The 12,933-nt window shown below is 30.3% G+C and overlaps 1 protein-coding gene across 1 annotated transcript; it reads left to right on the top strand.

Annotated features, from left to right (window-relative positions):
- Window positions 1–4,659: 4,659 nt before the first annotated feature.
- On the top strand, window positions 4,660–6,340 carry LOC114408852 (protein BIG GRAIN 1-like A). Its single transcript, XM_028372036.1, has one exon. The coding sequence runs from the start codon at window positions 5,060–5,062 to the stop codon at window positions 6,251–6,253; it is 1,194 nt and encodes a 397-aa protein (XP_028227837.1). The 5' UTR covers window positions 4,660–5,059; the 3' UTR covers window positions 6,254–6,340.
- Window positions 6,341–12,933: the final 6,593 nt, after the last annotated feature.

Consider the following 12,933-nt stretch of genomic DNA (forward strand, 5'->3'; position numbering starts at 1 on the left):
ATGTAAGTTTTTTTTTTGTTTTTTTGTTTTGGTACTTTCTATCAACGCTTACAGACAATATATGTTTTATTATTATTATTATTATTATTATAAACTTTTCTAGCATAAATCTAACTTGATTATTCACAAACCTATTCGCTTATCTTTATTTATGCTTAACCACCTTTCTCTTAATTTCATAATGTGACATAAGCTTTATCTTCTATGTAATTTACACAATTAATTATGAATATTTTCCTTGATCTTATCTTATAGATAAGAACCAAGATACTCCTCCTCCACTCATAATATTTCTTATGCTTTGAACAATGAATTTACTGAAATTATAGCTTAAAATTATAGTTTGAATTTCTGATATTTGTCCAAATTATCTTTATATTATGCAAAGAGATAAAAAAATAGAAATATGATTTTAAATTCAATTTTAATTTATGTAGAATTGTATATAAAAAATTGATTGAAAACTAAATTATTAAGAATTTATTCACTATGCTAATTATCTAGTTTACATATAGTAATACAATTATTATCTTAAAATAAAAATTTAATTTTAGTTGAATTAATCATTTATGTTCGACTTATTTTTATATCTCTAATTAAGAGTAGTCGTGTCGTGGGCTTGGTTTGAGAAGAGAAATTGATCCGTGTGGTGATAGTAGTAGTCGTTATAATGATAACAAAGATTAGTGATACCATTGTCAAAAAAGAGAGGAAAAAAAAATAGCAGTAGGCTAGTAGCAACTAGCAACAAAGATAGAAGTGATGGAGGTGCTAGAAATAAGAGAAATCGTACAACATAATTCAGAAAAAAAATTGAAAATTATTTAAACTAATTATTTTTTGTAATGTCATAAAATTGATACAAAACTATGGTTGTGATTTATATTAGAATTTATATAACAATATTTAAGTTTAAGGTCTAATTCTCACATCCTCCAACCCTAAAAAAAAAGAAACAAAAAATCCATACTCAATTCTAACCGTGAAATGTACATTTAGATAAATGTAAATTTGTTGTCGGCGCTGAGCCAGAACTTAATCAAATATTGGCTAACTGAATGGGAGGTTGCACCATATCTAAATTAATAGGCATATCAATAAAGTATAGTGCCTTATCAAATTAATCTAGTGGCAATAAGTGCTATCCATGATGGAGAGATGGAAATGGACTAATGGTGTTCGCAGTTACGTATTATTATTTGATCACAATCAATCGCATCATATTTGATTACTGTACTGGATTTTTCAATTGGGTCGTTTTAATTACTTTTCACACACATAATCGATGATTCGATGGTTATTTTTCCAGAGTATTTTCAAGAGTACTTTAAGTAAGGATCGAGTTTTTAAGCGGGCCATAAGTACAATTTTTTTCAACATAAGCATTTTACATCCGTTTTAGTAAAATCAATGTAAAATGTAAAACCACGACAATTTTATAATATCGGCACAAACAATTTAGATCAATCGTATAACAATCCATGTATTAAATATCTTACTACATTTAAAAATAAAATAAAATCTCTTACTACTTTGAATTTTTTTCTTTCCAGCAGGACATTGGTACAAGTAACAATCATGTATATTTCATATACAAGATTTGAATTCAAGATCTAATTTAACAAAATTAAATTCAATTTCAGTCGAATCGTTTCAATTACACTTAGATCAACTATGTGTTTGTCTCTTATTATCTATTTTTTTTTTATGAAATTGAAATGAATTTATTTTTAAACACTTTTAGTGTTGGAGAAAGTTGATACGCCCGCATGTAAGTAGAGTCTGGTGTAGGACGAATGCTAACAACACAAATTAAATAAGATGTGTGACCTAATGTTTTTTTAATTTTCAAAAAAATTTAGTCAATAAGAGAGAATGGGTTATAAGAGAGGAGAGTGTTAGAAGGTGTATTACTAGTCTTTGTGGTTTGATAATATTGGTCACTCTTGCAATCAAATTTGGCTTGTTGAAAATGAAAAGCCATTGATAGAGGTAGCCGTTACTGGCAATTAAACCCAACTAGCGCTCCATTGCAGGGTTCAACAAGCAACGGCCAAGAGGCTCCTTGATTAATACTCTTTGATGATTTTACAGCCTCCCTCCCTCCCTCCCTGTAAATTTCTTGCTCTTAAAAGACCCTTCATTCCCCATGTTTAAAGCCTATCTTTCTCTGATCCATTTGTTTTTCTTTTTACCTTTTTTTCCTGTCATTTCCATTTTCTTTAGGAACACCAGCTTTTATCTTTTTCAAATTCAAACAAGGTAAATGCTAAATACATGCATGTTATTTAAAATACAGTATTAATAAGAGGAAAAAAATATATTTTAATCATTGAATGGCATGGAGTACGTAGTTTTTTATTTTATAAAAAACGTTTGAATACGACATTATGCAATTTTTAAGAGAAAATTAATTATTTTACTCCCTTTTTTTCGCAAAATCACGGATAAATAGTTATAACATTTCACAATTTGTTGTAGTAGTTACTATAAAGTATTGACTAATACAACGCGTCGAAAGAAATTAACTGAATCAGCTGTAAATTTTAATAATTGGTAAATCCCTTTTCCTTGGATGGTAAAAGCAAAACAAATTTTCTTAATAAAACCAATTTCAAATAAATCCAAGACCAAAACAATGCATCCGATATTGCTGAATATCAAAGCATCCGATATTATTCCTGTTTTGCTTGGATATCGTTCCAAAATTGACCCATTGGGTATTTTGTTCCTCAACTCAACAAAATACATGTGCCATGGTTGCTTAATTTTATCCATTGGGCTAATAGCCCGTATGCTTGAAATATTTTTAAATAAAGATTATGCTAATCGTGTGTTAATGATACTGATTGGCAAGTGTTTTTAATATATCATATTAAATATTTGTAATATTTTATTTTTATTTTTTACATGTTTAATATAATAAATAATATATACTATTTTATTGTATTTAATATATTTTATTTTTATTTATTTAATCAATATTGTAAATTAAGACACTCATTAATATTTAACTTGATAATTTATCTTCAGTCTCGAATTCTCTACCAATCGTTATAATTAATCTACGTTATATACCAACCCTAACAAACCAACCAAGAAGCATATCCATCCCTTCCGGACTAGAGTCCAAAATATAAATATATGCAACAAAGGGTATAATTTAATGACAGTATTGAATCCCACCTAGAGGAAGAAAAGACAATTATTTAAGTTTAAGACAATAGGTTAATTTATTTTGTTCCTTTCAAAAAGGTTGTGTGTTGACGAGTACGTGTTCAGAAGTTAAAATAAAAAGAACGTTAAGAATATTTATTATACAGAAAATCAAATTTAATTTATATTTATTTCACAGTATTTAGTAGAATATATATAACCTAAATTTACATTTTTAAATATTTAAGTAATCATATAATGTCACCAAATTAGTCTTCTAAACATTTTATTACTGTCTTAGTCTCTTAGAGATTTAATTTGTTACCAAATCAATCTCTTAATAATCAAAATGAAAAACTAAAGGGGTGATAAAAGTATTAAAAAACTAATTCAGACCAATTTTTTGAAAAATTAAAATAATAGCAAAAATATTAAAATAACTAATTTGATAATCAATTTTTAAAAAAATCATGTAATGACGTATGTAACCTTAAATGTTAAATTAATGATTTATTCTTTCTCCATATATGTAAGGGAGAAAATGGGATGTGGATCAAGTCTCATTTTATAGGCTTAACTACTCCGAAGGGTCTCCTAATGAAGTTCCTAAATAGCTCCCTAATTGAGTCCACAAATGGTGATAAAAAAATAAAAATATAAAATGAAACAGAAAGTATTTTCGGATCCAAATTTTACTTTCTATTATACGTATCCAATTCTTAATTACTAATTTCTACATAACCTTTTTATATCTGAGCACATAACACGTTGTTACCTAACAAAATCAATTATTGCTGCCAGCTCAATTGTAATTTGAAGCGAACAATTAATCTCACCCGCTTTCCTTTTAAATTTACCCACCACATTTAGGCAAATATTTTTTCTTTTTTGCCGCGTATTTAAATGAAACATTGTAGACCTTACCAAATCAAGAAATTATAAAATTAAAGTCACCCTGACCAGTTGAATGAAATAATATTCCAGAGCGCCCAATCCGTGGAATGGAATTTAATAACCGAACCATATTTGTCTACATTCAAAACAAATTCCGCCTCTAGCAGCATCTTTACATCTTTAAGGGGTAATTTAAGTAAAATTTATTTTGAATTTTTCTATCTTATATTAATTGATTCCTATAATATCATATTTTGTTTGAATGATATCATTTTAAATAATTATTAAATTACTTCTTTAAATGACAAGAAAATATTTTTTTTATTTATGAATAATCATTATAAAAATAATGAAAGCTTAATTTTAAATGAGTAACAGTATCTTAAAAATAAACAATTCTTCAAGTGACAGCGTCGAGATGCTTTCAATAATTCAATAATAAAAATGAAAATCCTCGCTCTAATTAATCGAAAAAAAATCCCCATTTTGACACGTGGGCCCTTTGAATGAGAGGGCGTAACGAAACTATTGAATACTTGACCGCACCCTGCATTTCCAAAACTTGATCAACGGCTACAAATTCGAATTTATAGCTGATGAGAGGAAAAAAGGAATGGCTAAGTGGTGCACGCGCGTGACTGAGACCTTTATAAAGTCCCTCACACTGTTCCCTTCTCCTTCATTCTAACTCTCTTTCTCTATCTCTAGACAAGGAATCAATTACCCTGTTCACGTTTGTTTTTTCACTGCCACAAAGCTTTCAACGCAAGCAAATCATCTTTCTATCTACACACCCCTCTTCCCCTTCTTCAATCATACCCCTTTCATAACACAACAACATATTTAGGCAACTTAGCTTCCATGGCAGCTTTTGAACCTTCCTATATTTCCCACACCTAAAACAAACCCCTACCCCACCACACTTACACTTTATTCCCCTGTTTCTCACCCTCCTATCTCTCATCATTCCCTTTCACCCGTGCTGTTTCAATTTTATTACACGCCCAACATGTACACAACAAAGAGAGAACAACAAAGGCTCAGGTTCCAAAACCACGCTAAAAAACCCTCCTTCTCTTCCATTCTACTCGATCAAATCTACCGTTCCATCGACGAGGGCAACGACATGAAGCTCTACAACGAAACAATGGCGAAGCAACAGAACAGAGTCTTCGTCGAAGAAGAAGAAGAAGAAGAAGAAGAAGAAGAGATAACGGCTGCCAGCATTCCCCGCGCTTGTTTGCTCGAGAAATGGAAAGAAAGCGAAAAGGCTGGAAGTCAATGGAAAACACAAACGGAGGGAAAATCGCGTTGGCATCATCATCATAATCACGAGCATGACCAGGAGGTTATGTTCTTCAGTTCAACTTCGAGTTCCTCGGATTCTAGTTCTGGTTTATTGTCCTCCTCTGACACGGAATCCTTGTACGGAATGAGGTCGAAATCACGAGTTTCGTGCTTTGCGCCGTCGAGGCCGAAGCCAGTGGTGACGTCAGCGAGCAACGAAGTGGGTTTAATAAAGTCAGAATCGAGGGCATTGAAGATTTACACCAACCTGAAGAAGGTGAAGCAGCCCATCTCACCGGGGGGTAAGTTAAGTAATTTTCTTAACTCTCTGTTCGCGACAGGGGGCAGCGTTAAGAAAACCAAAACCTACGACGACGACGCCAAAGCTTCCACCAAGTCGGGACAGGACTCCACGTGTTCCTCCGCTTCCTCGTTCTCGCGGTCTTGTTTGAGCAAGGCTTCGACTTCCTCTAAGGACAAATTGCGTGACGGGGTTAAGCGAACGGTGCGTTTCTACCCCGTGAGTGTGATCGTGGGCGAGGATTCTCGAGCGTGTGGGCATAAGTGTTTGTATGAAGAGGACACTCGCGTAACGGAAGTGTCCGTGCCAACCGCGTGGAAAATTGGGCGCAAGAAGAACCAAGAAGATGAAGAATTAAGGGTCGTGGATAGGAGTAGGCGCGTGGAGGAGGCTGCTAGAGAGTTCTTGAAAGAGTACCATCGAAGCCAGAAGAAGAGCGATTTTACTAATTTGGATGTGGAAGATGATGATGATGCATCGAGTTGTTCAAGTTCGGATCTGTTCGAGCTTGATCACCTAGCGGTGATGGGAAATGATAGGTATGGTGATGAGCTTCCCGTTTACGAGACAACTTATGTTTCTACTAATCGCGCCATTGCTAATGGCCTCATATAATGTACTACTTCTCTCTCTTCATTAGAAGCCTATGATGATAAATTACATGCAGATTATATACTAGTTTTATATAATCATTTTGTTTCATCTTGATAACTTTTTTTCTATGCAAGATTGGGAGACGAATTAAGGCAGCGTTTTCCAACCCAAAAATGTGAATTTTTATTTATTTATTAGAAAGCAGTATAATAATTAAGCGTGTGTTCGGATGAATGAACGTTGAAAAAATTAATTTTCAATGAAATTAATTTTATAAGATTGATTTTGATTAAAATTAAAATGATACGGCTTGGATGTTTATATTATAGAATTTTAAGTTAACAGTAAAATTTAGTATAATTTTTTTTATTCAACACAAGAGTTACTCAAACTTATTTCAATTTAGAATCAATCTTGGATTTGGAATTAATTTTAAAATCTTCTACAATATAAAACTATAAATATAAAAATTGATCTAATATCAATTATAAATTCATAATCAATTCTCTTAGGAAAAGCTAAACACGCACTAAATGGTTTGATTCGGATACCAAATATAAATTAGAAACCGTTATTTGCTTGAGATGATTGTGGGTATTGCGAATTAGAAACCAAAATTAGTCGTTTTCTAATTTGTGTTTGTCATTGGTGAGTGTCTGGATCAAATACCAAACGTAAACATTGTAACTTTTTTCCTGGTTAGTAATTGTATTAGTGCTTAATTTTGTGGCGGTGTGAACTGAGTCTAGCTATAGGCTCACTCGGCGCGGGCACATCCCGTGCTAGATACAGTAACTTTTTTTCCTTTGTATAAGTACGTATCTAGGAATGCGTGGCTGAATGTATCTGTCACAGAATGTTTTTGAGTGAACTAGAATATGAATATATGATAAAAAGCACAGTAGCTGCGTGATTTAGAAAAGCGAATAGGGTACTTGGTTTTCTAAAAGGAGAGAGGTGGGGATGTGAGCTAATATTTCTTGATCATGACCAAACACTCACACACATAGATACTGACAGAGTAGGTGGAGGAAGGAGGGGTGTGATCAAAGAAGAAAATACTAATAAAAAAGAGGAAGAGGAAAACGAAAGATTCGAGATCGTAATCACAAGCAAAATGAGGCGAGGGGTGTGATGGTAAAGGGAAAGGCAGATCTTGTTCGCCCATGGGAATAGAGAAAGTGAATACTAAAGCTTATGCTTTCTTAATTTTCTTTATTTCTTTCATCCTCTCTGGAATTCGTATTTTGTATTGGCCCCCCGTTACTTGCAGGTTGCGCTACCATTCAAAAATACTACAAATGACAGCAACAACATTTTGTTTAAGTTTTCTTTTTAAATTTTAAATGTTGTGCTTTAATGGGGTCTTATGGGTTGATTGTGGCGAGTTGTTATTTTTTGGTGGCAAAAAAAGGAGTGCAGTTAGTTTTGTCCTTTGTTTTGAGCACTTGTTGGTACATAGTACAATGCAAACTCTGCTTATAATGATGTGTTGAAAGCAAATCCAAGTCACTGATGCGCGGTAAAGTAAGCAATTATTGTTGTGGGGTGTTAAGTTAAGATGCTGATTATTCACAGCCGCACAGGACAGGACACTGGTCAATAGCCAGCCATATATGGGTTCCTTGTACTTAACAAGCAACAAAGTTTTCTGCATGGTATAACACTATTTACATTGTACTGTTCTTATATGATTTTTGGTTTATAGTAATAACTTGACTGCTATTACTTTTAATTTGACAATCTTTTCTTTTTATTTTAAAATTTTTACAATTAAAAAAATGATAACATATTTTAGAAGTCACTTTAATGGTACAACTTACAAAACTTTAATGGTACAACTTACAAAAATGATTAAAAGAATAAATACTCTATTATTGACAAGACACTATATATCATCAAAACACAAATTATTACATATAATAAAATTTTAAAATTTAATAACAATTACTTTAAAGATAATTTCAATATATAGAAATTAAATTCTAATCAAAATGCATCTAATTATGAAATACATATGTTTTATTTTATATAACTTAAATAAATTTTTCCCTTGATTCTAAATAATATTCCAAATGAAACTTGAAAATCATTCTACATTTCTTTCTTTTAGTTTTTTTTTTTTGTGTGCGACTGTTATTAAAACATAAACATTAATTATGTGGTTGTTAAATAATACCTTTGTCCCTTTATATAGGAATATTTTGAAAATTTTGTTTGTCATTTTTTATAAAACTATTTTGAAATGGTCTCTTGCATTGTATTTTTTTTCTTAGCCAGTAATTTTTTTGAATGGCAATGTTTTAGCCAATCTCTTTCTCTCTTCTTGAGGATGGGGAAAGATGACTAGCTACACATTAGTTACTAATTATTTAAGTGAAAAGCAACTTAACGAAAAGAGTGGGATGAGGAATCTTAATGATTTTAAGGGTTATTTTTTAAAAATAACACAAATTATTAAGAATTTTAACGTCAATAATTAAATTAACTCACTTTTTAATTTATGTGAATTAGTTAAAAAGCTCTTGTAATTTTTATGTATGATCTTTATGTGTGCTAATTATTAGCTACACTTTTAGGATTTGTTCAACAAATATAAGTCGTAAACTATTAAATTATTTTTACTAAAAATTAAACAAGAGAATATTAACAGTTTAGAATAGTTTAAAAAACTTAAAATAGAAAATAAAATTATACGTAGAGATAGTTAAAATAAATTTACTTAACTTGACCGCATATTTTAATTGCAAAATCAATATTACTTCGTTTTACCTACACACTTTGTGGGTGTCCTAGCTAAAATAAATTAATAAGAGTCCTAAAAACCCATGTGCAGAGCAATTCTCGAGTAATTATAGAGCCGTTGGATCATGATCGATAACGAAAATTTTATTCTGAAGACAAATTATGTGCACATAATTTTTTGAACAATGAAATATACAATAGAAGAGGCAATAAAAAGATAAAGTACATAAAATGTGGGATAAAATAATATGGTAGAGAGAAAAATATTAGCCCTGTAAGAAACTAAGAAAGTGTTAAATAAAACATATTCTTAATTTTCTCTAGCGGCTATTGTTGTATCATTTTAAGTTTAATATAATTTACATTTTTTTCAAAAAAAAAAGATGTTGTTAATTAGTATTATTAGGATATTAATTAAAAAAATTTAAAAATTATTATTATAAAATATATATATATAAATATTATAAATAGCGTAATTTTTTGTCTACTTATAAAAATATTTCTACTTTATATTTGTCTTAAATAAATAATACTACTAATTATTCGTAAACATTAAAAAGCGAACCACTGCAACGTAGGGTTGATTGTTAGTTAGTAGACCTAATAATAGCCTACTCAAATAAAGCATATAATTAAGATTACTACGTGACGAGCATGCATATGGTTGCAAAAGGTAGGAAGACCCACATAAAAAGAATCTCTATTCTCTAGTCAAAATTTCAGCATGATCACATATCATTTAAAACTAATATTTACCTGTTCAATTAGCAGATGGGGGATGTATAACTAAATTATTCAGGAATTGCAGGTAGAGAAGTGCTTACGTAAATTTTTAATGCACTATTTTACGGTTTTTAATTGAAAATTAGAGCAAAAATAGTAGGAAAAGGCTTTCTAAACTCTCTCGGAGGATTAAAAAAATGAGTAGGGATAGTTGCTATCATTTTCTCTGGTTAAAGATTCCGTACAGTGGTGAGTTGGAGAAGTAGCCGAGCAATGACGATTGGAACAAATTTTTGCTGGCTCGTCCAAAAGACTAAGTGTTTTTTTAAAATGAAAAAGGATAATGATTATCGTGTTAAATGAAATATAATCCGAAGTAGAAAAGCAGATAAAAGAATAAAAAAGAAAAATATATATAAAATTTTAAAGAGAATAAGAATTATGTATTTTTTTAACAGGAACAACTTATTTATAAGTACAAAATGGACAATTAGAAATAGACTATTCTTATCATATCACGTATTTTTCCTTTTTTACCATCTTCCTTTTTCTCTTTTTTTTTTATAATATTTATTTATTTATTTTATTTCTTTTTTATTTTTCTTTTCTTTTTACCCCAACACCTAAAAATGATGTATTAAGTCATCATTATCCAAAGAAAAATATACCCGTTCGTTTGTGAGTGTTTGCATATACTAAAGAGTAGTATAGTATTATATTATCATTAAATAATTATGCAGAAACTACTCTTCAGCTAGACGATCCACATGATGTTATTTTACGGCATCAGAATCCTTTTTGAATTTAATTGTCGTTGTGGGTATCTAGATTGACTCAGTTGTTACGCTAAAATACTTAGTTATAATCATAATTATTCCCTTCCCTCGTACTCATGAATCCCTAAACCCACATATATATTTTATATGCAGCCCTTCGGTTAGAGTTTGGACTATCTAAGCCAACTTAAACTGAATTGATTCGGCAGCTACAGATAAACTACAAAAGTCAAATAATGCTGCTATATATTTTGGTGAACTTATGCTGCTAAACTATTCTGTATAGTGTATATAATTCATGCTGTGAAATTGGAAGATAAAATAATAATAATAATAGAAATAGAAAAAAGGCTCAAAAAACAGCAAGAACTCTAATGGGCCTTTCAAAACTTGGAGCAAGATTTAAGTAAAAGAAACAGGGCCGACCCAATGTATAATTATACTTAGCCCCATTTCTTCTCATCCCTTTTCTTTTTCTAAGTTTGAATCTCAAAATTTTTTTCTACAAAAATATTCTCGTTCGATGGAAACAAATTTCTAATGTGTATTCTATCTAAAGGAATCTTGTATATGGAATAGATACACAATGAAAGTTGGTTTTGTTATGTTAAACAGTGGTTCTAAAGGTAGAATATTATTTCCTAATTAAAAAAATTGGTGAAATTAGCAAGTATTGGATACAGTTAGGTAACGCAATACTCAATTTTCACGTAAAAAATTTCTTATTAGGAAATTATATTCTAGTCTTCATTGTGTATAGAAATGACTCTATGCATATACCTAAAAAATGGTTCTAAACTTGAATAAATTATTAATATGATCTCTCAAGTATTAGTTTTTCTTTCTTAAAATAATGAAACTATACAAAGTATTATCTGTCAATTTGGTCGATATATTGATATAATTTACTAACGTTCAAAGACTAATTAGTATGATTTCTAATATAGATACTTAAATGATTATTTATATAATTTGTTTATTTTATTGACTATTTAGGAGAAAGTGTGATACTTTAAAATAAAAGAGGAGGGTGGTTTATTCTCAAATCTTCTAATAGGGACATATGATAAACAAAATGAAGATTCAACAGCCATCAGTATTGCTATCCAATCATTACATGCATCACATATGTCTTTTAGATACAGAATAGTTTTTTTGAAAGCTTAACAGCAAACACCCTTAAGAAATCTAACTCCTACATCCTAGGAAGATATTTATTGTTGCCGCTTTTGATATGTTTGTTTTCGAAAAATTCGAATCAATCGTCTGGGTATGAAACAAAAATTTGACTATAATAATGATTTAATCAATATTTGGTTTATGTTATACCTATCTTCTTGGTTCTGAAAAAACTCCGCAAAATTGTTTCTCACCGTCCCTTGCCGTTTTGCGAAGGTCGAAATTTGTAGGCAACATTTCCATGCCATAATATGGACAAACAAAACAATTTGTCCAGCCGGAAATTTATAGGCAACATTATTATTATTATTATTATTATTATTATTATTATTATTATTATTATTATTATTATTATTATTATTATTACTATTATTATACTATTCTAAAAAGTTATCTCATCAATTGATATAAATAATGAATGGATGGAAATATATGATATAAGTGTGACATTTGTTGTAATTTTAATTTCTTAGCTTGAATCTTGTGGGTAAGCAACACAAGGCAAAGTCCGTCAAGATTGGCGCGTGTACTTGGGCGTGCAGTTAACAACGAAAGTGCATGATTATGACTAAAGCACTCTTTAAAATCACATTGTTCTTGTTCCCGCATTTGCTACCATTCTTGAATAATCACATAAAAAAAATTAACATTATATTTTAATTCAAAATATTAAAATTTAGGTTTATTAGTATTCTCTCATACTTAATTTTTTCACTTTTATTCATGTAAGACTTTACCTTAAACTTATTCCAACAGTAGTTACTAGCTAGCTGCTATGCTCTTTCCATTTCCATTTTATCACATTAAATACACTCTTCAGTATTACTCAAAAATTATGGAAAATTACACAATTTTATAAAGGTTACTTTTATTTAACGGGTTTCATTTATGATTTTGTAATTTTTAACATTTCAGTAATGCTTATTAGTTCGAAAGAGCTTACGTCAAATAGATACGAATATACACGAAATTAAAGTTCTGCAATTAATGGGCAGATTGAGTTGGGAGAAAAGATAGGGCAGGGAACCACGGGCGAGATTCATAGAGGGACATGGCGTTATTGGTGGATTAAGACCTTAAATCAGTGGAAATAAATTATTAAAAATAAAATCAGTAGATTTAATTATATAAATATAAATGAAATAAAATATAAGAATATAAGAATTTATTTATAAATTTAATAAATTTTAAAAAAATTGCAAGTGTTCCGTGAGGTAACATGGGTCCGCCACTGCATGGGATAGATTTGATGTGGCGGTGAAGTGCATGTCCGCTGCA

The sequence above is a fragment of the Glycine soja genome, chromosome 4 (genome assembly GCF_004193775.1).
Source record: "Glycine soja cultivar W05 chromosome 4, ASM419377v2, whole genome shotgun sequence".
NCBI classification, from domain to species: domain Eukaryota; kingdom Viridiplantae; phylum Streptophyta; class Magnoliopsida; order Fabales; family Fabaceae; genus Glycine; species Glycine soja.